The sequence below is a fragment of the Passer montanus genome, unplaced genomic scaffold (assembly GCF_014805655.1).
Source record: "Passer montanus isolate IOZ18808 unplaced genomic scaffold, ASM1480565v1 scaffold45, whole genome shotgun sequence".
Taxonomy (NCBI): domain Eukaryota; kingdom Metazoa; phylum Chordata; class Aves; order Passeriformes; family Passeridae; genus Passer; species Passer montanus.
The window spans coordinates 5,713,569-5,740,409 of record NW_024369373.1 but is presented as its reverse complement, the minus strand read 5'-3'; the positions used below and the strand labels follow the sequence as shown (position 1 = coordinate 5,740,409).

Below are 26,841 nucleotides of genomic sequence, written 5' to 3'. Positions count from 1 at the left end.
TTGGGGCAGAGGAGCTTTGCCAGCTGGATCAGCCATAGCACTTCCCTAGGTCTGTTTGAGGGCATCTTTAGGGCCTCCCAGTGCAGCATAAGGAGCTGCTGTGCACAACCACTGGGCTCTGCTTTCCAGGCAGCTGCGCAGCACGGAATGCCGTGGGGGAGGCTTGCCCAATATTTTATTTGGTTCATCCTTCTTCTTTGTCATATCTCCTTTCCTGTGACTCCCTCACATCTTGAACACACATCTGATACTGGGTTTGGTGGTTGAGCAAGGCTTGTGTAGTCCTCAACAGACAGATGTGGGAACCAAGACTCTCCAATCTTTTCTTCTGCTGAGAACATCTTTGCCCATTTTGCTCCCTTACACCACTTCCCTGCTACCTGCAGATAAGGATACCTGGAGCCATCATGCCTTGAACAGTAAGGGAGAATTGGAGGCTGAGCAAGGATCAAGGTTTTATTGTGTGGTCATGGTGTGAAGGGCTGCAGACATCTTGGTGAGATGTTCAGGGATAAAGGTGAATCAAAGAGCATCCAGCTTGGTCTGTGTCCCCACAGAGTGAGCAACTGCTGGCTGTTGGGCTGTGGAAATAAGGAAATAAGGAGGAAATAAGAGGGCCAGATCTTAGGACATTTCTGCTCATCTTGCTGGTATTGAGGAGGGGCAGGCAGCCTTGTCCAGTTGCTATGGAGCCTGCCAAGATGTCCTTAATCCCAAATATATCTATGTCAGGAAGCTGCAACCCCAAGTGACTCTAGCCAGCCATTCTTTCATTGAGTCTTCTGGCTGAGGCTCACAGAGTTGTCATTTTCTTTGATTTAATTCCATATAAACTGCAGAATTATTTTCCTTTAGAGGCTTGCAAATTACAGAAGCATAAACCATGCTAATGATTCGATAAGCACAACTTTGGATACATTCCCAAGAACCCCTGGGCAGGAGTGTGCTCAGAGAGCACTGGTGGAGAGCAATTTGCCATGCTCACCTGGCTGCTTTCCTTGGGCCCCCCTTCCCAAATTCCTTCATCTCTCAGGAATGAGAGTAATTTCCTCTCTGGCTTCTTGCAGAGGCAAAGGCCCTGCAGACCTGAAGTTATCTCTGGAATGTGTGTAAACACGAGTTCAATGGGATGCTGTTTGCCCCCCATTCCTGTGGGGGGGTTGAGAAGGGTTAATACAAGTTTGTTTTACGGGTTCCTATCCCTGAGAATTGTCTTCCTCAGAGGGCAGCTCGGCTGACCTGAGCCCCTGTGTGTGCATTTCCCAGCATAAAGGGGAGATTCGGGGGCCCCACCACGCGGGTGGGATTTCACTCCTCTAAGAACAAGGGATGAAAGAGCAAAGTGGTCTTCCTGCCAAAGAGGGACCCAGGAGATGGTATGGGATCACAGTGCACGTGCACTGCGACTCAGTGTGCAGCTAACAGGATTATTTAGGTGATGCTTGGACAGAAACAAATCAGGAGAAGCGTGGGGGTTACAGGCAGTTCTGTGCTCCCATCTTCAAAGAGCATTGAAATGTAAGCAGGGGGACAAAATGTTTTAAGTGACGTATGGGCTGGGGCAAAATGCATTTCAATAACAGGCATAAGTAACTCTATCTGTTTGCATAAAAATAATTCACATGTAAGTTCATTAGTGGTGTACAAGTACGTCACTAATGAGACTTGCCTGGAGACCAAAGTGTTCTTGGATTTAGAATAAGAAGCAGGAACCAGAACCTAAAACTAGAGAAAATCAAGCATTAGTACCAAGTAAATGGTTAATTCCTAGATGTGTTGTCAGCACCAGTGACGCACTGAGGCTGGATGCCTTCCAGAAAACAACACTTTAACTGAAGACAAAGAAGCAGACTTAGCACAGAGGTGATCAGTGGAATGGCTTGGCCTGGTGTATACAAGGGGTCAAACTGGATGATTTAATGATCTCTTTTGGCCTGAAAGCTCTCTGTTCTCTTAAGAAGATAAATGAAAAAGCCCTTTCACAAAACCCAAGCACTTGAGCTATGTGTGTAATGAACTCTGCTGCTTCCAGGGGAACGGCAGAGCAGGATCTGCAGGAAGTGTGACCTTGCCGCCTGCAGGCTGCCTGGCGTTGGTGGCCATCTGTTTGGTGGCAGTGGCTCACCACCATCGAGGCCACCACTCTCACGTGTGACGTTTCTCAGCTCTGTTTTTAATTGGCATTTCCCTGCATTTAACCAACGTTTGCTCCTTAATCTCCCTCAGGGTGAAGAGGCCAAGCGGTATGAGTAGCCTCCTGGGGAAGATCGGTGCCAAAAAGCAGAAGATGAGCACGCTGGAGAAATCTAAACTGGACTGGGAGAACTTCAAGGAGGAGGAGGGAATTGTGGAGGAGCTGGCAATCCATAACCGAGGGAAAGATGGGTAAGAGGGACTTCACCTAATAGTAGGCCAGAATTTCCCATCACTTCCTTTGCGTGTGGGAAGCCCATTGCTGGCTGCAGAGTTCAAAAACCCATGGGATTTCTTAAGGATTTTTTCTAAGGATACATAAAGCCAGTAGCTGCTGTAAGCATCGCAGGGAGACAGGTAAGTCTGCAAACACCTATCACTCTCTCTAACAACCTTGTGAGTTCTCTAAGTCCAGCCAGTGTCTGGCTTTGTCATCTCTTCTGCTTGTGGCACAGAGCATGAACTGGCCTAACGCAGCCCCTCCATGAGGAAACACAATTGCCTCTGACCTGTTTTCTTTTTTCAGTTTGGGAGGGTTTTGTTCTGTTCTGCAAATGACACATTTCAGCTGCATCTCTCCTCCTTCTTCCCACATAAAGATTTGTGTAAAGCCAGAACAGCTGGCAAGGTGCGTCAAAGATTATGGCAGCACTGGGCGTTGGTTGTGTGCATCAAGCAACGTTCACTCCAATGAAGTTAATGGAAGTATCATAAAAGTAAATGGCAATGCTGTAAATAAAACAGAAAGTTAATAACATGCACTGCAGGGAGTGATAATGAGATCAGAAGCATTATTTCCACTACAAGTGCTTTGCTAAGCTCTGGGAAAACATAACCAGCTTAGTGGACAGCTCGTAAAATGTACATTTTATTATAAGCTGTTCTTTTACTGGACGAACTCAAAGCTTCTGCATTCCAATAGATTGGTTTTTCTATTTTAAACAGATATTTTGTAACTGTCAAACTATCAAATAGATATTTTTTATTTGGTCTTGCATCCTTCCACAAACACACCTTTTCCATCAAATCTCCCCTGATCTCTTTCTGGTCATGAAACAAATGCACGCCCTTGTAAAAGTAGAGCAATTCAGTAGGAGAGCTGGAGAGGAGCAGCTGATCCTCTGAGATCCCTGAAGTCCAAGGAGGGGCATGATTTACACCACATACAGGTGTGGCAGAGCAGTGTTTTGTGACATCTCTTGTGTGCCCAAACCCAGTATGTCAACTGTTCTTGGCCAGTGCAGTTTCCTTTCCCACCCCATCCAAGCAGGACAGCTTGCTCTTCATGCCTGGCAAACCTTTCCAGTGATGCTCACGTGATGGTCCTTGAAGCTAAAGAAGGGATCAGCACATGGAAAAGATGAGCAAAGCAGAGCAGCAATTTTAAGAGCATCTTTAATCTTGGACGGCTTTGGGTTTTGCTGCCTGTCACATCCCAGGCTAGAAAATCTGCTGAGCTCTTGGCAAGCGATTTTTGTCATTAAATAAATGAAGAACATGATGCCAGGATAACTTCAGACACTCCTTATTAATATGTTTATACTCATCAGGCATGCAGTGTGAGGGGATCAACCGAGTATCTGCTCATTAGGAATGACTTCCACCTTCAAGGTAAAGGGAGAAGGGAGGAGCACCGAGGAGGCACAGCCCTCTGCATTTCTGCTTACAGACCACCTCGGTGTGAAGGGTGCAGGACCCTCCCAGAGCAGCCATCTCCCCTGGGGGCCAGGTCACACAGACACAGCTGCTGCCGGCCTCAGGTCACTTCACAGGAGCCTGTTGTCCCTTCTGCAGCTGCCTCTTCTCCTTTAATAATGTCAACCGTGCTCACCCTTCAGTGGGCAATCATTTACACATCTCTATAAAAATTGTAATGAGCTGTTGTTAACCCTTCAACCCAGGCAGGCGAGAGCGGGGCGCTGCCTTTAATCCCTGGTGCTGTTAGAAACCTCTGCTCCCCACGTGTCCTGCTGTGTGATTGTAATGTCTGCCTGACTAGGAAAGCTGCAGCCCACTCCTGGAGATGTTTGCTCGATGCCACACATCCCGTGCACTTACAGAGATGGTCTCAAGGAAGGCAGGAAGCTTTACTTTTTGCTCAGGAGAGAAGACAGGCTGAATTCCTGTATTGTGCTTACCCTGTGGAAGTTGCTGCAGGGCAGAGCTCCTCGTATCTCCCTGGCCCTTCTCCAGCAGCCACACCAGAGCACAGCAATCAGTGGGGCTGTGGGGCTGTGGCATCTTTCTGCTGCCAGTGCCAGTTATCAGCCAACCACAGCCTGGGCCTAGAATTCCTGAGACAGAGGGGACATGTGTTCTGTCCTCCCTTGCCTCTGATTTTCCACCCCTTGTACCCCCAACCCCCATCCAGGGATTTGCATTTCCTTAGGAGCAGAATCTGGGCTTTTACAGCCTGGCTGTATCACATCCTGAGGGCCTGTCCTGGATTTGACAGGAGGGGCTGGAGTAAGGGGCAGAGGCAGCTATCCCCTGTGCTGTTCATCTCTCTGATGTGCTTTATAAATGGAAATGTGTAGTGGCCTCTTAATTGGGCCACCTTTGTAGGGCAGCCCCATGGGGGAGCAGCCAGCCCCGTCACCGGGTGACTGATGGTGACTGACAGGGGACAGCAGCACCAAAGACCCTCCCCAGAGCAGCTTGCAGCTGCCCTTGTTAGCAGAGACAGCCTTGCTCCCCGTGGGTTTACTTTGCTCTGCTGTGGATCACAGCTGCCCTGTTTCCAGGCAGGTTGATGATTTACAGGAAGCTATTGATTCAGGTAGCAAAGGTTGTTTAGACAAGCAAGGACGGCTGTTTGTGCCTCTCTCGTGCACTTTGCACCGTGTTTGCTGGTGCCTTGGTGTTGGCTGCACGGAGCTGGCTGAGCACAGGGAGCTGCAGCTCCAGCACAGGCTTCAGAGCATGGAGGGACTTGTGCTGACCCTGCAGCTTCCCTGCTCACCTCTGTGTGCACCTCCAGCCCCTGTGTGCCTGCAGCACAAGCCAGCCAGGCCCCACAAGCCCCAGGCAGTGCCTGTGGGTCTGCCCTGGTACCTACAGCACTTTCCTGTGGCCAGCCAAGGACAACGCCTTGGGATGACGTGGGTCACAGTTCCTCCTCGTGCTGGCCGTGGCTGTGAGACTGCATTCCAGGTTCATGATCCATATCAATCCCCAGGAGGCAGGCCCTGCCCACCTGAGAGGCACAGCAGGCAGGGGGGAAGAGGAGAAGAAAGAGACTGACCCTTTGCTGGGGTTGATAGATGGGTGTCACAGAGGGGCCAAAAGAGCTTTGGATTCAGTAGGTTGGGCTGTTGCTGCCCAGGCCATTGGGGTGTTCCCAGATGTGAACATCAGTAACTGCTGTCCTTGTCTTCCCAGCTGGGGTTGTGGTTGGTGTTTAGCAGTGGAGGGGGAGAAAAGCCACACACCCAGCAGTTTGACACTGAGCACATGCAGCGTGACCCCTCAGCTTCCTTCCTGTGGCCTCTCTGAGCCCAGCCCCAGGAGCTGGTCACCTCCCTGCCACAGGGATGAAGGGAAGCGACACTCCCCTGCCTTTCCTGCACCACTGTGGGGAGGGGGCCTCAGTGCACAGCCCTCCTCCCACGGCGAGGGGCAGGGGCTGCAGGAATGCCTCCTCCCAGGCAGCTCTTGGCCTGCACTGCGCCGTGCTGGGCCCTGCCCCTCGCAGCCAGTAGAGATGAGCTGACCCAGTTGTGTCAGCACGAGAGGGCTGGAGCTGCCATGGCAGTGGGGTGGCAGAGGGCTGTTCACCCGCTTGGGGGAATCATCGCTGAAATTAATCTGGATTAATTCATTTCCAGTGATGACTGGGTGGGCAGGAGTGTCAGGGCTGTCCCTTGCAGCAAGGGCAGAGGCTCCCTGCTGGGAACACATTCAGTACTGGTTCAATAGTTGTGGCATAAAGAATTGCAGAATCACGGAATAGTTCAGGTTGGAAGGGACCTTTAAGGGCCAACTAATCCAACGCCCAGCAGTGAGCAGGAATTCTTTATCTAGATCAGATTGCTTAGAGCCCCATTCAGCCTGACCTTGCAGGGACCTCTTCACCAAATGTTCATCTGTCTCAGAAAGACCAGTGGTAGGAGAGGTCTTTAACCTCCCCATGAGGGCCTTGGTACCTTCATGCACACCACCCAGCAGCCTGGAAAACCTGCAGAGCCTGAGATGCTCATCTTCCTTTAGGCTTTGGTCTTGGCTTTCAAGCAGTGGGCTGCTCTGGTGAGCAGGAAAAGCAGTGACCAACAGAAGAGCCAAATTCAGTGGTTCCCCCACACAAGTTTAATGACCTTGTCATGGCAGTCCAGTGTTTGCCACCCTGGAACAAATGCAAAACAATTGTGATGATTCAATTACAGCTCCTGTTTTGAATTGCAATTTCACTCCTTCTGTAGGTTAATTAGTAGCACAGCCCTGGGCTGTCTATGGCAAGGGTTTACAGCAAACTAAATTAAAATTCAGTTGCATGCCATTAATGAGGAGCAAGGTGCTTTTCCAGGCGTAGGCGTGCCTTCTTCCTCGCAGCACTCAGGTGCCATGCTGAGGGGCAGGACTAAATACTCGGTGGTTAGAAGCTGGTCTGTGGCTGGGAAACCCCTGGCCCGCATCCCTGAGCTGCTGCAGCCTTGCTGGGTGATGCTTTTTGCATCCCAAATGCTCCCTGTGCCTGTTCCTGGCTTGTATCATATCATCCCTGTCAGCTTGTGTTGAAGGTTGTGGTTGGGTTTGAGATGCTTTGCTAGCTGGTGCAAAGGTCTGCTCTGACCCCCTTCAGGGTGTCTGTGGAGAACATTTCTCAGCTGTAGGAGAAGAGCTGGAACCAGAGTCAGCCAGTTCAGTTCTCCAGCCTATGTGACCACTCTTGGGAGTCCCCCAGCTGACAGCCAGCAGGCCACAGAGCAGTTTTGGTGTCTGTAGGAGATGTTCAGTGGAGCGATCAGTTCATGGAAAGAGAGGGAGGGAGACAGACTGTGCTTTCCCTCCCTGCTCATCCCTTCTGGTGGGGTTTGCCCCAGGCTGGGGGCCACACAGGCTGCCACAGGCACTGCTCACAGCCTCTGCCTCCCTGCAGGTACATCGAGAGGAAGGCGTTCCTGGAGCGTGTGGATCACAGGCAGTTCGAAATCGAACGCGACATCAGACTGAGCAGGATGAAGCCCTGACGTGCTGGGGGTGGCCGTGGGGGATTTTGCTCCCTTCTGTGCCCCAGCCACCGACACCACCAAGCACAGAAACTGTTCTCTACCCAAGACTCAGCCTGTATGTCTCAACGTGCAGGGTTTTCCTTTTACTGTAATAGTTTGGGGAGGGTATTTGTCAGTGGACAGGAGGCGCTTTGAGGGTTAAATGGCCCAGCAGCTGATGGAAGACACTGGTGTAATTCTGGCAACAACTTTCCAAGGAGAAGAGGTGGTGGCACCCATCCTTTACCAATGCCAGGTGCTTCTGGCAGCAGGAGGAGCTGCCAAGGCTGGGAGAGTACTGGCATGTTTGGTGGTGAGAGTGGAGCTGCAGGAAGGTTTCATGGCTGCTGTGCATATTCAAGCTGTGGGCTGGAGCCCTCCTGCCTGCTCTGCCAGCCCCGCAGCACTCCCTGCCCCTCCGCCCTCTGCTCCTGTCCAGACAAAGCCAAACTGTCTGTACTTGTTTGTGGGGTCTGATGATGCTGGGGGGGGTTAAGCAGGCTGGGTGAAGAAATCCTTCCTTGTTCATGCTGTCAGGAAGATGGGAGCAGCTGCAGCAGGCAGAAGGGCCAGGATCTGAGTGTTCACGTGAATAAAGTATTCCATCCCAACACTTCTGCATGCTGGCAGTGTGGTTTGTGCGGGAAGCAGAGGACAGAGAAGTTAAGGATCACATACAGTAAAGAGTGTCTGATGGGAGTCAAAAACCTGTCTCAGAGGTGCCCAGTGTGTGCCCTGGTAGCAGCCTGGGGGTCACAGCAGGTGCTTGAATCACTTTCCCTCCTCATTACTGGGGCTGGTGGTGCGATGAAACCCAGAACTGGGGGTGACAAGGTTAATGTAGTCCTGTAGCAGTGCTGCAGGAGTAAGGAAACTCATCTAAAGCATGGCCACGCAGGGACATCCAGCAAGTGCAGCTGCCTGGGAGGGCAGGCCAAGGTGCCTGGGTGTGGAACGAGCAGCTGGAGCTGGAGACCAGCAATGCACCATCATCCCAGCCATCCCTGCAGGCCTGGCTCTGCTGGAGTCGGGCAGCTCCCGATGTCTGGCTGTGCACATCCTTGGAGTAGAGGTATTTACCAGCATTTCCCCACGGGATGCTCTGGGCCTGCCTGGTGGGGCAGCCTGTGCTGGTGCTGTGCTGGGGGAAAGCAGCACAGGCCCCATCCTTCCTGGCCACAGGGTGAGTGATGCTGTCACTGCCATGGCCCCTTGTCTGCAGCTCTGAGCACAGGCTAAGCCTTGGGCTCCTGTGCCCACTGCTGAGTCAGCCCCTGCTCCGTGGCCATGCTGCAGGAATGACCAGAACAAAACACCACGTGCTGAGGGGAGCTGCAGCCTTTGGCACTCTGTTCTGTACAGAATCAGCTGTAATGGACCTGCTTAAACAAGTCTGAAATTGGACAGAAACAAAACAACAGAGTGATGACATGTTTCCATCTCCAAACACTTCCAAGCCAGTTTCTGCTCTGGCTTAGGTTGCAAAAACAACCAGAGTCCCTATGCAGGGCACTGTTGTGGGGGTATCTCAGCTCAGAGCTCCTGAGTGGCAGTAAATGGCCCTGGCAGGACCTCAGTGTGGGCTGTGGAGCAAGGCAGGTGCTGCTGCAGTAGTTGGGCTGCTCTCCTGCTCGTATGGTAGTGCTGGACCATCTCCAGCCCCTTCTCTCCTTGTGTGCTGTCCTGCCTTCCTTACAGGGTCCCTCCCAACAGCGACCCCAAGGCAGCCCAGGCTTGTTTTGCTGCAGATCCCCAAAGATGCTGAGATGCTGAGGTAGCCACAAGCATGGCTGGGAGGGCTGGGCCTGCTGTGAGTGCTGAGCAGGCAGCCAGGGAAATGATTTGCCTATTGCTCTGCTGTTGCTGAGAGGAGAAGGGGAAATATTTGGGAACACCTCCGCCCTGTGTCCCCCATGACTGTGATGCTGGATAGAGGCAGGAAAGGGTCATGTCACCCCTGCACGGGCTGGGACCCTGTGGCATCTGGCTTCTGGGGCTGCCTACCAAAACCTTTGCTGCAGCATGAGTATCTCTGCTGCATTCTAGGGCACTTTCTTCTCCAGCAGCTGGGCAGCACCAGGTAGGTAAGAAATGGAAAATAATTCTGTGCATTGTGTCATGAGCAAGAGCAGAATGGAGATGCAACAAGTACCCTTGGAGATCCCAATGGCCAGAGGCACCAAACCCAGCCTTGTTTTTAAAAAGCATTAAAGAGCTCCAGGCTGCATCTGGCTCTGGATGGCTTGGGGGTGGCTTTGGATTCACATGCATGCTAATGGTGTGTTAGAGGGATGTGGCCAGCACAACCTCCCCTGGTATGCTGGTGAACTGGGAAAATTGATGACCTGCAATTTATGGGATCCTGCCTGCCAGTCCCAGCTACGCTCTTCAGAAACCCTCCAGAGTTTTTTCTTCTTTTCAGATGAGCAAATGTGGAAAAGCTTGAAATCTTGGAAGCAACCTGACCTGCTGGAAAAGGGCAATGTAATGGCAGTGGCCAAGAGCCTCGACTCCCCTCCCCTCTCTGCTGGGCTCCCCAGCTCGTGGCATGGTGTGCCCAGCTCAGGATGAGGATGCTGGGCTGCAGTGCCAGCTCCTGGCCCAGCAAGCTGGGGCAGGCTTGGCGGGATGGCTGGAGGCAGCCTCCAGCCCGGGCTGATTCCTGTCTTCCCCCACGCTCCCAAGCGTCCCGCGTGTTTGCTGCGTTGGATCATGTATTCCTCGCCTCTTTCCTGAAGACGAGGAGTGATTTACAGGTCTCCAGAAAACACAGCTTGGCTGCTTTGGAAGGAAAAAAGAAAACAACCAAAACCCTTCTCGGCTTGCTATTTCCATTGCCCAGTCGCCTTCCCACGAAGGGGGGTGGCCCCAGGACCCGCCAGCCCTTGATGTCCCCACCAGCCCTTGATGTCCCCAGCAGCCCTTGATGTCCCCAGCATCCCTGCACTTTCTGTGAGGAGCAATGTTCTCAGATGTGGGTCCATCTTTTGAGACATTCCCACCTTGAGCTCTCTTCTCTGGGAAGCTCACGTGTTCTCCATGGGTTAGGACCCACCCTGTGCATTTGCTTGGGGTAATTTGGCCCTATAAGGAGTCCCTCATGGCCACAGCATCACCTCACTCTGAGGAGCTCCCCCTTCCCTGGCTGCCTGAAGGGGCCCCTTGTGCAGCTGAGCCCCAAACAAGGCTCCAATTGTGTCTGTGTGTCCTGATGGTCGGGGCTTCTGCCGCGGCATCCGTGTGCTGGGGCCATGGTAAAACCAGCTGTGTCCAACCCACACCCACAGGCTCAGCCTCACTGATCTGCTGGGGTTTGGGGGGGCTGTTATGGGGCCATGGGAATCATGACAGGGAGGTAACACTGTGCATTTAAAGCTCCTTCAGTGGAAGGGATGCAGGAATAAATGTTGGCTCTCGACATGGGAGGAGGTTGAGTGCTGGCTGGCTGGGGGTGCATCCCATAGCCCCAGGCCATCCCAAGGACCACAGTGGGATTCATGGACAGAGCTGCCATCAGGCAAAGCGTGCCAGCTGGGAGAAGGAGGGACCAGAGCGTGGAGCTGACCTTAGGAGCATCTCCCTGCAGCCAGGGCAGCAGTTCCCTGAGGGGCAGAGCTGGTACCTGGAAGGTGGTGCTGGCAGCATCTCATCCTTTTTTCCAATTTGTTGTTTTCAGCCTCTTCCCACCTCTCCTTCAGAGCAATGTCCCACCCAGCAGCACAGTGGGATTCTGCAGTGTGTTCAAAAGTAATGGGGAGTAATGGAGTGGCCTGGAGGTCTCCCACCCCATTTGAGGGTCTCCACCCCAGGGCATCCTTGTGCTGGGGGTGGGTGCTGGCACTGGCATTGAAACTCAGCTGATGGGATGGCACAGCCAGCCCTTCCTGCTGTCAGCCCTTCCTGCTCCCAGCAGCGAGCCCCAGCTGGGGGCGAGGATCAGCGCCAGCCCTCACCAGGGATGAATGGGGAGACAAACAGAGCTGCTACTGTTGGGGCAGCCCGAGGCCTGCAGCCTGCCTTGGCTTTGCTGGAGATGAGGGGGTGCCCTGCAATCCTGTTCTTTGGAAAGGCAGGCAGCCTCCCCCAGCATCTTCTCTGCACAGCTAAGAACCAGCCCAGTGCCACAGAGAAGCACAGGGATAAATCCTGGTTGTGATCCTGTTGGGTCCCGTGATATTACAAGCCAAGAGAAATGTCCTCATTATTTCCAGAATATTGAAGTCTAATAAATCCTGTCCTGCCTTATAGGATTTATTTCTTCATTCATTGCTAGGAGACTCAGTGCTGTGTAATCCTATTGCTGCTCCAGGAGGTGGGGAGTGGCTTTCCAAAGCACAGACCTGGCAGGGCTGTGAGCAGGAAGCCCCAGCTGAAACTGCTGGTCCCAGCAAACATCCCAGTGCCAGCCCATTTCCTGGGATGTCCCACTGTCCCAGAGCTGTGCCCTGTGTTTGATTCACCAAAATGGATCTCATCCAATGTTGGGATGATTGCTGCATGGCTCAGCACAGCCCCTGCCCATTGTACATTTGCAATGCTCCCCCAAATCTCACTTTGGAGTCCTCCTACACCTTCTCACACCACATCCAGCAGGAAAAGCTGCAAAAAGCCAGGAATAGCTGGGCCCAGCACAGCCAGTGCCCTGCCCGTGCAGAGCCAGCCGTGCCTGGCTCACCACACACCAGGGACTCCCGAAGACAATGATGGACACATGAATATGGCTGGAAAATTTGCCACTGAAGTGTTTTCCATAGCAACTGTTGCTGGGGCAACCTGCATCCCAAGGAGCATCCATCCCAGCCCTGTGTCCAGTGGAGCTCCAGGGAATCAGGGTGTGGGACTGCTGGGACCCCCAGCAGCACAGGGATGCTGTGGCAGCCAGTCCAGCTCTGAGCATCCCCCGTGCTGCAGGGTCCCTGGAATGCTCCACTTTTCATCTTCTTCTTGGCATTTCATTTTCTCAGAGGCAGGAGCAGCCTAAGGAAGGCCTGCTGGTGCCTGTCGTCCCATGGGTGCTGGGCTGTGGAAGCAGGGATGTGCAGGAGCTGTTGGGGTGCTCAGCAGAGGCAAGCAGTGATTTTTGGCTCTGATGGACCAAAAATGGGATTGAGTTTGACAGTGTACGCTTTGATCTGAGCATCAACAACACAGCGAGAGGGAAAAGTGATATTCCCACAGCTTTGAATCCAAAAGCAGGAGGCTTATGGCCCCTCAGCACCTGCCTGAAGTCATACAGGGTCAGCTTCACCCTGGGGACACCTCAGGGGTCCCAGGCCACCCTCACTGCTGGGCCCACACCAGACTCGGGGTGTCAAGGGTGTCCAAGCCTGGCCTCACGGGATCAGCTGCAGAGCGGCAGAGAGGAGAGGCTGGGGGGCCTGGAGCCCATCCCAAGGATGCCCGGGGTGCTCAGTGCCTGCGCTGTCACCGCTGTCACCAAGAGGAAACCGCAGCCCTCAGGCTGGGCCCGCCGCGGTTTGCGGGCGCGACCGCAGCCCTGCCTCCGGATGTCTCCAGCCACAGCCGTGCCTCAGTTTCCCTTTCCGCAGTGACACACGGGGACACTCGCCTCCAAGCTGGGGACACTGGTGGTGGCTCACACGCTGCTTTTTTGGGAAGGGCGTGTGTTGGCAGTCCGGCCTCAGCTCTGCCGCCCCACCCTGCCGTGGCCTGAAAGCAACCCCGGAGGGTGAGAGGAAATGCCGTGTGGGGATGGCACCGCACAGCCAGGGGCACATTCCTGGCCTGTCTCCACACGCAGCACTCGCTGCCCATGAGCTCACTGGGGGCAGGCACCCCTGTGTCCCTTCCCTTTGTTCCCCGTGTGCCCTGGCTCTCGCACGCCCGGGGAGCAGCAGGGGTGTCCGTGCAGTCAGTGCAAGGTCCTGTGCCCCCACAGCTCCTGTGCCCCCCACAGGTCCCACGTGTGCCCCCCACAGCTCCCAGCTGCAGCCGCCCTCCCCGGCTGCTCCTGGCTCTCTGCAGGTGATGCCAGGGGCTGTGCTACATACAGTGATGCCAAACCCAGGCTTACCAGCTGCTGGGGTGTCCGTGGGCCCTGCAGCCAGGCTGTTGGAACAGGCCACACACAGCTGTGGTGTGCCCCGTGTGCCAGGTGTGCCATTGTGCCAGGGTGTGCCATGTGAGCCACGGCACCTACAGCTACCCACCACCCGCCCCTTGTGTGCCCCTCTGTTACACACCATGCCCTCTACACACCCAGAGCGGCCCGGTCACCTCACTGTCCCCCTCATTGCACACCTGTTACACACCCATTAACCTTTAATGACCTTTTACCATCCCACGCCCATTGCGGAGCCTTTTCCTTTCATTTGCACATTGCACACAGCCTTTGTTACACGCCAGGCTCAGGCTCACTACAACACCTGTTACACACCCCCAAGGCCACCTCTCTTGCACGCCTGTTCCGCTCCCCTTACCCTTTGTGGCACTTGGTCACGGCCCCTGGCCAGTGTCAGTGTCACACCCCTGCCCGGTGTCATAGCCCCCCATGCCCGGTGTCACAGCCCTGCCGGCCCGCTGCGGCCGGAGCGGCCCCGCGGGAAGATGAACTACCTGGTGAGCGGGGGCAGGGGGGAGGACACGGGGGCGTGCGCGGGGACAGACAGGGCGCGGGGGAACGGCTGCTGGGGGGCCCTGCTGGAGGAGGAGGCGGAAGGCCTCAGCCCCGCACCGCTCGGCCCGGGCACGGCCTCTCCTGTGCGGCCGATCCCGCTGGCGTGACCTTGGCCGGACTCCCCCGCTCCGAGACGGCCAGGCCTTGCCGGCCCCCTCCCTCCTGGCGGGCCAGGGAGCTGCGGGCTCGCGGGGGGCCCGGCGGGGCCAGGGGCCTGCCGGTGCCGCCGGGGCCCGGCTCGGGGTCCCCGCGGGGTGGAAGGGGCCCGGGCCCGACGCCGGGTGCCGTGCGACGGCCGCGGCCGCGGCTGACTCACCGCCCCTGGCCTTCCTCCCAGTCGGCGGAGGGAAGGGGCGGGAGAGGCAGAGGAGGCCCCCCGAAACCGGGGAGGCGGAAGGGCCCGGCCCCTTCCCAGCACCACCTCTGGGAAGGGTGGGTTTTGCTCCAGCGAGGAATCCCGCGGAGGCTGGAGCGGGGAGATCCAGCTGGCGGGAGCTGCGCGGCGAAGCCCCCGGCCCGCGGGGCTCCGTCCCGGTGCTGCTGAGCTGCCGCCCCGCTGTCCCCCGCCGGGATGACGCCCCACCGGCCGGCGGGGCCCGGCTCACCGCCCCGGCGCGGGGCTCTCTTCCAGAACGTGCTGGCCAAGGCGCTGTACGACAACGTGGCCGAGTCCCCGGACGAGCTCTCCTTCCGCAAGGGCGACATCATGACGGTGCTGGAGCGCAACACGCAGGGGCTGGATGGCTGGTGGCTCTGTTCGCTCCATGGCCGGCAGGGCATCGTTCCCGGGAACCGCCTCAAGATTCTCGTGGGGATGTACGACAAGAAGCAGCCGCAGCAGCAAGCGCCTGCCCCGGCACAGGGGCAGGCAGCGCCGCAGCCATCTGTACCCCAGCCGGCTCTGCCCTTCCACCACCAAGGGGGCTACACCCCGCTGTCGCCCGCCTCGCAGTACACCCCCATGCACCCTGCTTACGCCCCCCAAGGGGACAATGTCTATCTGATGCCAGTCCCCAGCAAGGGACAGCAGGGTCTGTACCCGGGCTCTGCGCCCACTGGACAGTTTCCTCCTGCCCCAGCTAAGCAGCCTTCCACCTACCCGAAGCAGGCAGCTCCTCACACCTTCCCCAACCCCGGCCAGGAAATCTACCAGGTTCCCCCCTCCCTGGGCCAGGCAGCAGAAGCGTACCCAGGGGGCTCTGCCAGTCCCCCCCAGGATGTCTACCAGGTTCCTCCTTCAGCTGGTCAGGCTCAAGAAATCTACCAGGTGCCACCGTCACTGGACATGAGGAGCTGGGAAGGGCACAAGCCCCAGGGAAAGGTAGGATGGGGAGACTGGACTGGGAGTGTGTTGTGTTTGTGGGGTGCTCTGTTGTTCGTGGGTGGCACAGCTTGGGTTTCTCAGCTTGCTACGCTTGGAGCAGGCAGCCCATGTGCCCATTGCTGGGGTTGTGTGAGCATCCTTGCCCACACTGCTGGCAGCAGTGGGTGCACTGGGAGAGTCCCTGCAGTGGCTGAGGTGCCTCGGTTAGTGTGAGCTGCCCCTCTTGGGGCTAGCGCAGCATTCAGCACTCTGGTCCTTGTGTTTGGTATGAACACAGAGTGTTGGTAAGCCAAGAGTTATTTTGGGATGCCAGGTTCTGGAGCTGTGGAAGTAGCTGTGGTACCCAGCACAATGCTGTGAGATTTTGTTCCTCCTGGGAGCGTGCACAGGAACAGACAGGCAGTGCCAGCATTTCCCGACTGTGCCAGGCAGCCTGCCAGTTCTTGCTAGGTACACTGGTGAGGCAAGGGTGAGCCACCAGGCTGTCCCCAGCATGGAGCCTAACGGCTCCATCCTGGACACCAGCCTCCTTCTGGCTCTGCCCCTAACCCTGGCACGTCATCCCAGGGAAGAGGAGTGAGGCGCTTTCAGTATCGTGGTTTCCGGGAAGGCTACTCCAACTCATACCCCTGGGAAGCAGCCAGTGAGGGGAGGGAGCTGCCAGATCACAGCCAGGGCACAAGGAACATCCGAAAAGGAAGAACCAGCCCAGTGCCTCAGCCCTGCTTGGCACTGCTTGGGCAGGGTGCCATTACCCCCTGGGTTTGGTTATTTTCCGCTCTGGTGTCACCATGAAATGACCCGTTCAGGCACGGAGCTGTGGGTAGGGGGGGATCTCCAGGCGCTGGCAGACCCCGGCCCATGCCTGGATCGGCCGTTGCTTTCTGCATGCCACGGCTGTGCCGGCCGGGCTTTGTCTCTCGCTGAGACTCTATCGCCGCTATAAATAACCGGTGATATCATCCCGTCCCCGGCATCGCCGCACGCCCGGCCGGGCAGCGCCCTCCCGTGGCACCGGGCAGAGCCTGATTCCAGGCAATCCAGTACGGAATCCAGCAGCCATCCTCTCTCTGGCTGCGTGCTGGGTTTTGGGGAGATGATGCACGGTGGGAGATGCTCGGTAGTGCCCACATCATGTCTTTTCCCTCTTTCCAGGTGCTGGTGCCCACCCGTGTGGGCCAGGTGTATGTCTATGACTCCCCCAAGGGTGAGCAGGTTGAGTACGATTTCCCGCGCCACCTCATCTCCACGGGTTCCCAGGAAATCTATGACGTGCCACCTGTCCGAGGAGGGGTCCCGAGCCAGTTCAGCCAGGAGGTGAGGCTGCTTGGGGTGTCAGGGGGGAATCTCTGGCTCTGCCCTTAAAAATGGGAGATGATCTGTCACAGCCTGAGATCCATACCAGGCTAAATTGCACCCAAAACTGTATTTTATGGACCTCAGTGCCACTTCTGAGCACTTCCACCATTCCCAGCTGATCCCTGAGGGGAAGTGGGTGGCCACACCATCCCTGACATCATCCTGTGTTCCCCTCTCCAGGTCTATGACACTCCTCCCATGGCAGTGAAGGGTCCCAATGGGCAGGACCCGGGGCAAGAGATCTACGACGTGCCCCCCAGCGTGGAGAAGAACTTGCACCAAACTGTAAGTGCTGCTGGGAAACTCCCAGCTTCTTTGTGTAAGAATGACAAACAGATTTTTGCAGGGAGAAAAATAATTTACTAAATCAGTCTCCCCATAGATATGGTGATGTCCCTGGCTCTGGAGGCTTTCAGAATGCCAAGGAATGGGTTGCTGGATGTTCACATCCAGGGGATGAGGTTGGACCAGATGATCTTTCAAAGTCCCTTCCAACCTGGGCTGCTCTAGGATTTTTTGATTACTGTGCCAAAGGACAGGAGCACCCCTGGGGTGCATGGCTTCATCCCAGTGCCCATCCGGTGCTGTCTTGGATGCTCAGTGCTGGCACTTGTGTGCCCTCCACCTGTGTGGAGCCTGTGCCTCCACACGTGCCCCAGGCCACCCCTCCCAGCAGTGCTGACAGTGCCACTGTTCTGCCCCTGCAGGTGTACGATGTCCCCCCCTCAGTGAGCAAGGACGTGCCGGATGGCCCAGCACGGGAGGAGACCTATGATGTGCCACCTGCCTTTGCCAAGCAGAAAGCCTTTGACCCCTCCCGCCACCCCCTCATCCTGGCCCAGCAGGAGCCCTACTTGCCAGAGGATGTCTACGATGTGCCCCCGGCAGCTGGGAAAGGTGCTCCTGAGCTGCCACACTCCCATGAGATCTACGACGTGCCCCCCAGCCTCAAGAAGCTGGGGGGACCCACCTTCCCCTCCCAGGAGGTGTACGATGTGCCCCGGGACCTGCACGCCCCAGGCAAGGGCTCTGTGGACACGGAGGGCGAGTACATCTATGATGTCCCACCACAAGTAGACCGTGAGGCCAAGGGTGCTGATGCCAAGCGCCTCTCGGCCTCCAGCACAGGCAGCACCCGCAGCAACATCTCCACATCCTCGCTGGACGTGGTGCCTGTGAAGGAGCCGGCTAAGGGAGCCGGCAAGGAGTTCTCCCTGGACTTGGATGCCGCCATGGAGACACTGGCCAAGCTCCAGAGTGGCGTCAGCAGCGCTGTCTCCTACCTCATGTCCTTTATCAGCACCAACTGGCGCAGCCCCGAGCACATGGAGGCCAATGCTGCCAACATCCGTGGGGCAGCCGAGGGCGTCCGGACGGCCCTCCGGGACCTGCTGGAGTTTGCCCGGGGGGCAGTGGGCAATGCTGCCCAGGCTTCTGACCGCTCTCTCTACACTAAGCTCAGCAAGCAGCTGCAGAAGATGGAGGAGGTCTACCAGGCGCTGGCACGGCACGGCCAAGCGCTGGACGCTTGCCACTGGGCCCCCAGTGCTCTGGCCAGCAGCAAGTCGGGCACAGATGACTTGGAGCACTTCATCATGCACTCACGTGGTGTTCCTGATGACACTAAGCAGTTGGCTTCCTTCCTACATGGCAATGCCTCCCTTCTCTTCAAACGGACAAAGCCGGTGGCGGAGAGTGGTGGCCATGGGCCCCCTCACCCCTCCGACAAGGCCAGCAGCATCCAGTCACGGCCCCTGCCCTCCCCTCCCAAGTTGCTGGCCCAGGAGTCACCTGACGGACCCTACGAGAACAGCGAGAGCGGCTGGATGGAGGATTATGACTATGTCCATCTCCAGGTGGGCACGGGTATGGGGGCTGCTTCCCACAGGGAGTATGTATGATGGTTTCTCTCTGGCACAGGGGGGATTAGGCAGCTCTGCTTCTGCCTGTGTTTTGCTCTTACCCTCCAATTTGAGGGCTTTGTGGACCAGGGATGTCCCAGAGCAGGGGGGGCTCTCTGGCAAGGCTGGTGTTGCTGACCCCTTCCATGTCATGCCCCTGCAGGGCAAGGAGGAGTTTGAGAAGACCCAGAAGGAGCTGCTGGAGAAAGGCAACATCATCCGGCAGAGCAAAGACCAGCTGGAGCACCAGCAGGTAAGGACACTGGGGCAGGCAGGTGGGTGCTGCCATGCACAGGGCCCCATGTCTTGCTTCAGTTGTAACCTCTGCTGCTGGTCTGACCACAGCCCTCATCCCCTGGATGTTCTCGTGGTGCGTTCTACCTTGCTTTCCATACCAGTGCTATGCTAGTAAAGAGGGGAGTAGGCACTTTGATCCTGGAGAGGAGCCTAGCATGGCTGTCCTGGGGCTGGCGCTGTCTCTCACTGTGTTCCCTGGGGCTGGTGGCCATGGCCACCTGTGCTGGTGGCTCCATGGAGGGGAGCAGGTGCTGGCTCAGTGGTCACCCTGCCCCACACGTGTCTCTCCACAGCTGAAGCAGTTTGAGCGGCTGGAGCAGGAGGTGACGCGCCCCATCGACAACGACCTGTCCAACTGGAGCCCCCCCCAGCACTACAGCCCCGCGCGCGGCGGTGGGACACTGTGTCCTGCTGACCGCCAGCTCCTGCTCTTCTACCTGGAGCAGTGCGAGGCCAACCTCACCACGCTCACCAACGCTGTCGATGCCTTCTTCACTGCTGTCAGCACCAACCAACCTCCCAAAATCTTTGTGGCCCACAGCAAGTTTGTCATCCTCAGTGCCCACAAGCTTGTCTTTATTGGGGACACGCTGTCCCGCCAGGCCAAGGCCCAGGACGTCCAGCACAAGGTGATGCACTACAGCAACCTCCTCTGTGAGATGCTCAAGGAGATCGTGATGACCACCAAGGCAGCTGCCCTCCACTACCCGTCTCCTTCCGCCTCCAAGGACATGGTGGAGCGTGTCAAGGACCTCGCCAACAGCACGCAGCAGTTCAGGATGGTGCTGGGCCAGCTGGCAGCCATGTGATGGCCTCAGGGCCACTGTCCCCTCTCTCTGGCCCCCACCCTTCCCCAGACATGCATTTCCCTCCATGCAAGTCCTCTCTGCCCGGTGTAAACAGACATGTACATAGAGACTCCCACGCACACCGGGGGGGCTGGGGCTCTGTGGGAATAGAGGTGAGGGGCTGCAGCCATCCTATCCCTTCCTCCTCCCTGTGGCCAGGGGCCAGGAATGGTTTGAGCTGTGCCCGTAACGAAGCAAAGCTGGGAGACAGATCTGTGTCCACTCCTTCCCCACTGTCTTCTCTCCATACAAAACCGGCAGCCAGTTCTGGGCTGAAGGGCATGGGGCCATGTCCCTGATGAGTCAAGGATGTGCCTGGTGACTTGAGATGCAATTTGAGATGCCCTTTGTGATGCTGTGGCTGCTCTGCTCTCGGGAGGACTCTACGGTGCACTCTGGAGAAATTCCACAGGGGCCAGGAGGTTCTGATGGTGTGGAAGCCATCCCCTGTGGTGGTGGGACAGTGTGACAGATGGGTTGTACTGTCCCCTTGTGTGCTGGAGGCTGGGGATAGGGGTCCCCAGGGGTGTTAGGGGTGGTGGGGAGCTGCTGGGGCAGGAAGGGGCTAACTTGTGCGTTCTCATGACTCGGGTTGTGCTACAGTACCAGCTGTAACCGAAACGCGAACCGAAATTGGTGCCTTTTGAACACAGGGGAAGCTTCCGCTGGTTCCCGGAGCTACCACGTGGCAGCCCCCTCCAAAAATTTGCCCCAAGTCCCTCAGCAGTATAAAGATTTGCCTAGAAACACCCCTTATCTCCTGGGTATCTGTGTGTGCCTGCTGGGGTGAGGGAGAGGCCCTGTGGCAGTGCTGGAGAGATCCTGTCCTCTGAAAAGAACTCCTAGCCTTGGGAGACTGCAGGTGCACAGAGGGTTAATGGGACACAAGGGCTTGGCCTAGGAGGGTTGGGAGAAAATGAGGAGTGGAAAAGCAGGGCACTGGGGCCCAAATAGCCCCAGAACCAGTATGTGATGAGTGTCCCTCACAGCACCTTGCCAGGGGCCATGGTCACTGTGGGCCCTATGGGTTTGGTGTGGCAGAGAGGATGGTCACTCATGACCCCAAGCATTCCTGGTCCTGGCAATCCATCCCTTTCAGAACCACAGGAACGGTGGCACCCTCAGTCCTAGAGGCTCCTCAAGTGTGTCCTCATCACCATCCCCTCCATTGCTGCCACCCCCAGCTCCATGACCCCCTCATGCCCACAGTACCGACAGGGAACCAGAACCCGGTGCCACGCAGGTGCTTATTGAGGGCCTTGCGGGTGACACCGGGCTCCACCGTCACCGAGAAGTCCTCGAGGCTCAGCTCTGCGATGGCGTCCATGCGGCTCAGGTCAAAGCAGACACCGCCCTGGCACAGGGGCACGCGGGGCTCTGGGCACGGCCGGGCACCCAGAGCCCCTGGGGGGCCGAGGGGCTGGGGCAGCCCATACCTGCACGGCATTGACGCCTCCTTCCAGGCCCGTACCGGTGCCGAAGGGCACCATGGGCACACGGCGGCCGTGACAGAGGGCTGCCAGCTCCTGCACCTGCCCCACAGCCTGGGGCCACACCACGACGTCCGGAGGGGCACAGCTGGGGCACAGGCAGCACCACTGAGCAACTGACGGAACCACTCGAGCCTCCCCGTGGCCCTTCCCCAGCCTGGCACTTGTCACGTAGCCCTTGCCTTCCCCACAGCCCCTTGTCTACCCACAGAGTTCCCATTCCCGGAGCCAGCCCCTCCCCTACGACCCTTCCCGTTCCAGTGGCTCCTGCCTTGCCCGGATCTCTTCCCTTCCCGCGGCCCTTCCCCTCGCCAGGGCTCCCCGCTCCAGGGGCACTCACGGGTGCATGGACTCATCGTGGCCGTGCTGCTCCCGCACCGCCGTGGCCGTGGAGACATTGGGGGCCCCGACCACGGCCCTCAGGGCCTCCACGAAGTCAGGGGGCAGCGAGGGCTGCGGGGGGAACAACGAGGGCCCGTCAGGGATGCCCTGGGGAGGGTCTGATGGCGGCACGTCAGGACCCGAGTGGCCTCTGGAGCCCCGGCCCCACCTTGGAGCAGCAGCTGCGGCGCCCCGGGGCTGCCGCCAGCGCCAGCACCCTCCGCAGGGCCATGTTGCAACGGGACAAGAACGGGAACATGGGAACAGGACCGGGACACTGCCCTCCCCCGCAGCCTGTCTGTCCCTCCCCCGCGCTGACACCTTAAGGTGGCTCCGGCCACACGCCAGTGTGTCCCTGCCAGGGGGACCTGGTTCCCACCAGAGCCTGGGCTCATTGTCCCCGTGCTGTCCCCTGCCTGCGCCGAGTCACTGCATTCACCATGGCCCCTACCATCACAGGTGTCCCCACGTCTGCTCAGGCATCCCCACAGCTGCTCACAGGTCCATGACCCCATAGGGGACCACATGCCCCCATGCTCCTCCCTTGCCAGACAGGTGTCAACATGTCCCCTGTCCATCGGTCCCCATGCCCCCGTCCATCTGTCCCCATTCCCAGCCAGGTGTCCCACGCTGCTCAGCACTCCTGGACAGGTGTCCTCATGCCCAGAGGACTGACCCCAGACCACCACGTGCACCTATCCTCAGACCCCCGGCCACCCGCCTGCCCCGTGCCGCACTCCTATTGCTCCTGGCACGGTGACAATGACACAGTGTGCTCAGGGGATTATTGCAGAGTTTATTGCAGGCCTCAGTTGGCCTCCAGGATGGAGTCGATCCAGCCGCGAAGCTTGGTGACGCGGGCGTACACGGTGGGCGACTTGGTGTCGCAGGTGCTGCTGCCCCAGGAGACGATGCCCACCAGGTTCCAGGCGCCGTCCTTCTGGCACACCAGCGGGCCCCCGGAGTCTCCCTGCACGGGGCAGCGGGTGAGCACCGGCCCGGGGCCCGGGACCGCCAGGGGCAGCGGGGCCGGGGGCACCTACCATGCAGGAAGAGGCTCCGTCGGCACCGGCACAGACCATCACGTCGCGGATGCGGAAGCCCCAGAACTCCTTGCACTGGGCGTTGGTGAGCAAGGGCAGAGCCACCTGCTGCAGCACCGCTGGCGTGTGCGAGGCTGCGGGACAGGGGAGCGTCAGCGACGGCAGCGGGAATGGGGAAGGGGCTGGGACAGGGAGGGCGGGACCGTGACGATGGTGGACATGGGGACAGGACTGGGTCAGCCTTGAGGATGGCTGATGGGGATGAGGAATGGGACTGGGACTGGGACAGAGACGGGGATAGGGGAATGGCATGGGGATTCAGGTGAGGACAAGGACTGTCCTTCCCCATGGATGAGGAAGGATACAGCGGACAAGGATGGGGATGGGTATTGGGATGAGGCAGGGCACCACAATGGGGATGGGGACAAGGAAGTGCAGTTACCGCTGGAGTCAGTGAGCCCCCAGCCAGTGGTGACGCAGGTCATTCCCCCTGGGAAATCGTCAGTGGCCTTGGGCAGGCAGACGGGGGACACGCGATCCGACAGCTGTGCTGGAGTGGCCAGTTTGATCAGGGTGATGTCGTCATGGATGGTCAGCATGTTGAACTTGGGGTTCTTGAAGACCTGAAGCACACAGCACTGCTCTCAGCACCTGCACTCCCTGCCGGGGTGCTCGGCACTGGGCACTCCATAGGGATCAGTAAGGACCGTGGGGACCAGTGGGGACCCCAGGGGCTGCTCCTGCAGGTCCCGTGATGAGCTGTCGCCGCCAAGCCCCACGACCCCACGCACTCTCAGGGAGGGTGGCAAGATACTGTCCCCTCCCCACCACTGCCGCCCGCCCGAGCCCCGAGCCCATCCCGCCAAGCCCCACGGCCCCACGCACTCTCAGGGAGGGCGGCACGGGCAAAGCCCGCCAGCGCCAGGCAGCTCAACACCCACAGCAGAGCCATTGCCACTCGTGAGGACAGACCTGCCCAGCGCCCGCTGGCTCTTATATGCACCCTTGGGCACCTCCCTGCTGCCCCTGGCCTTGCCACCGCGACCTTGGGAGATAGCGTGGCAGCTGGAACTTCTCCAGGAAATAGCCTGGGATCATGACACCTGGAGCCAGCATCCTTGGCTATGCTGTGGGACCGCACCGGCCTGGACTAAATGCTGGCACCTAAATGTCCTTGGAATCATTCCAGGTTGCCCATGTCCTTCATAATTGGGGTCCCAGAGTTGGGCACAGCACTGCATGCATGGTCTCAGCATAGCAGAGCAGAGGAGCATAGTCCCCTCCCTTGACGTGCTCCTCAGTCTGCTGCAGTTTTAGCCAAAGATACTGTGGGGTTTTTTGGGCTGCCCGCACACTTTGCCATGGAGTAGTGGAGTTTGGAAGGACCACGGAGTTCACCTAGGGCTGGGTCTGCAGAGCCCTTCCAGGCTGCCACCCAGACAGGGGTTCATCCAGAGGTCCAGGTGTCTGGGACACCAAGGAGTGGGGTGAGAAGGTTCGAGTGCTGGCAATATGCCGGTGGCACCATACCAGCTGCCACGCTATCTCCCAAGGTCGCGGTGGCAAGGCCAGGGGCAGCAGGGAGGTGCCCAAGGGTGCATATAAGAGCCAGCGGGCGCCGGGTAGGTCAGTCCTCGCAAGTGGCAATGGCTCTGCTGTGGGTGTTGAGCTGCCTGGCGCTGGCGGGCTTTGCCCGTGCCGCCCTCCCTGAGAGTGCGTGGGGCCGTGGGGCTTGGCGGGATGGGCTCGGGGCTCGGGCGGGCGGCAGTGGTGGGGAGGGGACACGGGGCCGGGGTGGCTGGAGCCGCCGTCCCACGGCCGCCTGTGCCCCGCAGACTGCGGCGTGCCCGCCATCACACCGGTCATCCGCGGCTACAACCGCATTGTCAACGGGGAGGCGGCGGTGGCAGGCTCCTGGCCGTGGCAGGTGTCCCTGCAGGTGAGAGCCCGAGGCGGGCCGGGGGCGGGGGTGGGCGCCGTGCGGGGCCCGGGCACGGAGCTCGCCGGCGGCGGTGCCGGCGGCGGTGCCGGGTGCTGAGGGCGGCTCTCCCCGCCAGCGCAACAACGGCTTCCACTTCTGCGGCGGGTCCCTGATCAGCGAGAACTGGGTGGTCACCGCTGCCCACTGCGGCGTCAGGTAGGCACCGGCTCTGCTGCGGGCCGGGCCGGGGCCGGGCACGGGCACGGGGTGCCCTGGGAGCCAGCTGTCCCCATGCTTAGTGCCTGCCTGTGCTCAGGAAAACCGACACCGTGGTGGTGGGCGCCTACGACCAGGACGCACCCGGCCCTGATCAGCAGGAGCTGAAAATCGAGAAGGTACCTGCGGGGCGGGGCCCGTGTGCCTGCGGGATCCCACGGCCAGCACAGGCGGCCCGGGGGCTTATGTCCGGGTCCCCCTTGTGCCGGGGTTTGTGCTCCTGAGGAGTCCCCGCTTCCCCTGATGCGGAGGGTGAGGGTTCCCTGGGGTGTGCATGGTGTCCCACATCCCTGCATTGCAATCTCCTGCTCCCACTGATCCTCAGAGTCCATTTCATGCCAGCAGGGGATGTGACCTGGGCTGTCCCTGCTCCCCAGTGTCCCAGGGCCTGCAGCTCAGACACCCTGCCATCACGGGACCTGCAGGAGCAGCCCCTGGGGTCCCCACTGTTCCCCACGGTCCCTACTGATCCCTGAGGAGTGCCCAGTGCCCGGCACCCTGGCAGGGAGTGCAGGTGCTGAGAGCAGTGCTGTGTGCTTCAGGTCTTCAAGAACCCCAAGTTCAACATGCTGACCATCCAGGACGACATCACCCTGATCAAACTGGCCACTCCAGCACAGCTGTCGGATCGCGTGTCCCCCGTCTGCCTGCCCAAGGCCACTGACGAGTTCCCAGGGGGAATGACCTGCGTCACCACTGGCTGGGGGCTCACTGACTCCAGCGGTAACTGCACTTCCTTGTCCCCATCCCCATTGTGGTGCCCTGCCTCATCCCAATACCCATCCCCATCCTTGTCCGCTGTCCCCTTCCTCATCCATGGGGTCAGTCCCTGTCCTCATCTGAATCATAATGCTCATGGCAATGTCCCATCCAGATCCTCATGCAAATCTGAATCTGAATCCCCATGCCATTCCTATATCCCCATCTTTGTCTCAGTCCCATTCCTCATCCCCATCAGCCATCCCCAAGGCTGACCCAATCCTGTCCCCGTGTCCACCATCATCACAGTCCCGCCCTCCCCGTCCCAGCCCCTTCCCCATTCCCGCTGCCGTCGCTGACGCTCCCCTGTCCCGCAGCCTCGCACACGCCGGCGGTGCTGCAGCAGGTGGCTCTGCCCTTGCTCACCAACGCCCAGTGCAAGGAGTTCTGGGGGTTCCGCATCCGCGACGTGATGGTCTGTGCCGGTGCCGACGGAGCCTCTTCCTGCATGGTAGGTGCCCCCGGCCCCGCTGCCCCTGGCGGTCCCGGGCCCCGGGCCGGCGCTCACCCGCTGCCCCGTGCAGGGCGACTCCGGGGGCCCGCTGGTGTGCCAGAAGGACGGCGCCTGGAACCTGGTGGGCATCGTCTCCTGGGGCAGCAGCACCTGCGACACCAAGTCGCCCACCGTGTACGCCCGCGTCACCAAGCTTCGCGGCTGGATCGACTCCATCCTGGAGGCCAACTGAGGCCTGCAATAAACTCTGCAATAATCCCCTGAGCACTGTGTCCTTGTCACCATGCCGGGATGCACAGGAGAGGGGCACGGGGCAGGCGGGTGGCCGGGGGTCTGAGGATGGGTGCACACGGTGGGCTGGGGTCGGTTCTCTGGGCATGAGGACACCTGTCCAGGAACACTGAGCAGCGTGGGACACCTGGCTGGGAACGGGGACAGATGGACGGGGGCATGGGGTCCCCTGAGTGGGAATGGGGACAGATGGACAGGGGGCCTTGGGCACACCTGCTTGGGAATGGGGACAGATGGACAGGGGGACATGGGGACTCCTGTCTGGCAAGGGAGGAGCGTGGTCCCCTATGGGGTCATGGACCTGTGAGCAGCTGTGGGGATACTTGAGCAGACGTGGGGACACCTGTGATGGTAGGGGCCATGGTGAATGCAGTGACTCGGCGCAGGCAGGGGACAGCACGGGGACAATGAGCCCAGGCACTGGTGGGAGCCAGGTCCCCCTGGCAGGGACACACTGGCG

General features: G+C 58.7%; 5 protein-coding genes across 6 annotated transcripts in view; 3 read left to right on the top strand and 2 right to left on the bottom strand.

Moving 5' to 3' along the window:
- The window catches only part of CFDP1 (craniofacial development protein 1), a 61,344-nt gene extending 53,331 nt beyond the window's left edge, over window positions 1–8,013 (top strand). Inside the window, exons 6-7 of the mRNA XM_039721384.1 lie at window positions 2,227–2,385; window positions 7,289–8,013. Of these exons, the coding sequence (XP_039577318.1) occupies window positions 2,227–2,385; window positions 7,289–7,379 (250 nt within the window). The 3' untranslated portion in view covers window positions 7,380–8,013. The remainder of the gene's footprint in view (window positions 1–2,226; window positions 2,386–7,288) is intronic.
- A 5,919-nt stretch (window positions 8,014–13,932) lies between these two features.
- BCAR1 (BCAR1 scaffold protein, Cas family member) lies at window positions 13,933–20,522 on the top strand. Of its 2 annotated transcripts, XM_039721234.1 has the most exons (7): window positions 13,933–13,979; window positions 14,669–15,358; window positions 16,517–16,678; window positions 16,901–17,005; window positions 17,428–18,576; window positions 18,785–18,874; window positions 19,212–20,522. In XM_039721234.1, the coding sequence occupies exons 1-7, from the start codon at window positions 13,968–13,970 to the stop codon at window positions 19,725–19,727; spliced, it is 2,724 nt and encodes a 907-aa protein (XP_039577168.1). In that variant the 5' UTR covers window positions 13,933–13,967; the 3' UTR covers window positions 19,728–20,522. The 2 variants fall into 2 exon arrangements, with proteins under 2 accessions (XP_039577168.1, XP_039577167.1); XM_039721233.1 differs by lacking the exon at window positions 13,933–13,979 and having other exon boundaries at window positions 14,409–15,358.
- LOC120507999 lies at window positions 19,468–21,919 on the bottom strand. Its single transcript, XM_039721235.1, has 5 exons — window positions 21,807–21,919; window positions 21,597–21,709; window positions 21,203–21,344; window positions 20,979–21,120; window positions 19,468–20,213 (listed from the first exon to the last, which is right to left on the bottom strand). The coding sequence occupies exons 1-5, from the start codon at window positions 21,894–21,896 to the stop codon at window positions 19,693–19,695; spliced, it is 1,008 nt and encodes a 335-aa protein (XP_039577169.1). The 5' UTR covers window positions 21,897–21,919; the 3' UTR covers window positions 19,468–19,692.
- Window positions 21,920–22,331: 412 nt separating this feature from the next.
- On the bottom strand, window positions 22,332–23,538 carry LOC120508166 (chymotrypsinogen 2-like). The gene is made up of 4 exons (XM_039721545.1): window positions 23,509–23,538; window positions 23,123–23,318; window positions 22,681–22,814; window positions 22,332–22,607 (listed from the first exon to the last, which is right to left on the bottom strand). Exons 1-4 carry the CDS (start codon window positions 23,536–23,538, stop codon window positions 22,446–22,448), a joined length of 522 nt encoding a protein of 173 aa, XP_039577479.1. The 3' UTR covers window positions 22,332–22,445.
- A 778-nt stretch (window positions 23,539–24,316) lies between these two features.
- LOC120508034 (chymotrypsinogen 2-like) lies at window positions 24,317–26,330 on the top strand. The gene is made up of 7 exons (XM_039721298.1): window positions 24,317–24,393; window positions 24,516–24,619; window positions 24,738–24,817; window positions 24,918–24,996; window positions 25,420–25,600; window positions 25,954–26,087; window positions 26,161–26,330. Exons 1-7 carry the CDS (start codon window positions 24,327–24,329, stop codon window positions 26,320–26,322), a joined length of 807 nt encoding a protein of 268 aa, XP_039577232.1. The 5' UTR covers window positions 24,317–24,326; the 3' UTR covers window positions 26,323–26,330.
- The last annotated feature ends 511 nt before the right edge of the window (window positions 26,331–26,841 follow it).

What these genes read in the sequence shown, in the direction of transcription:
- LOC120507999 (XM_039721235.1), bottom strand. Translation starts at nt 21,896, where the DNA reads ATGTTCCCGTTCTTGTCCCGTTGCAACATGGCCCTGCGGAGGGTGCTG. An exon ending in GCCGCAGCTGCTGCTCCAAG is followed by an intron (nt 21,710 to 21,806) that starts GTGGGGCCGGGG and finishes TTCCCCCCGCAG; the next exon opens with CCCTCGCTGCCCCCTGACTT. An exon ending in CGGGTTCTGGTTCCCTGTCG is followed by an intron (nt 20,214 to 20,978) that starts GTACTGTGGGCA and finishes CCACCACCACAG; the next exon opens with GGGATGGCTTCCACACCATC.
- LOC120508166 (XM_039721545.1), bottom strand. Translation starts at nt 23,538, where the DNA reads ATGGGCTCGGGGCTCGGGCGGGCGGCAGTG. An exon ending in GGGGCTCACTGACTCCAGCG is followed by an intron (nt 22,815 to 23,122) that starts GTAACTGCACTT and finishes CCTGTCCCGCAG; the next exon opens with CCTCGCACACGCCAGCGGTG. An exon ending in ACGGAGCCTCTTCCTGCATG is followed by an intron (nt 22,608 to 22,680) that starts GTAGGTGCCCCC and finishes TGCCCCGTGCAG; the next exon opens with GGAGACTCCGGGGGCCCGCT.
- BCAR1 (XM_039721233.1), top strand. Translation starts at nt 14,609, where the DNA reads ATGACGCCCCACCGGCCGGCGGGGCCCGGCTCACCGCCCCGGCGCGGG. An exon ending in AGAAGAACTTGCACCAAACT is followed by an intron (nt 17,006 to 17,427) that starts GTAAGTGCTGCT and finishes CTGCCCCTGCAG; the next exon opens with GTGTACGATGTCCCCCCCTC. An exon ending in ATGACTATGTCCATCTCCAG is followed by an intron (nt 18,577 to 18,784) that starts GTGGGCACGGGT and finishes ATGCCCCTGCAG; the next exon opens with GGCAAGGAGGAGTTTGAGAA.
- LOC120508034 (XM_039721298.1), top strand. Translation starts at nt 24,327, where the DNA reads ATGGCTCTGCTGTGGGTGTTGAGCTGCCTGGCGCTGGCGGGCTTTGCC. An exon ending in GCTGCCCACTGCGGCGTCAG is followed by an intron (nt 24,818 to 24,917) that starts GTAGGCACCGGC and finishes GCCTGTGCTCAG; the next exon opens with GAAAACCGACACCGTGGTGG. An exon ending in ACGGAGCCTCTTCCTGCATG is followed by an intron (nt 26,088 to 26,160) that starts GTAGGTGCCCCC and finishes TGCCCCGTGCAG; the next exon opens with GGCGACTCCGGGGGCCCGCT.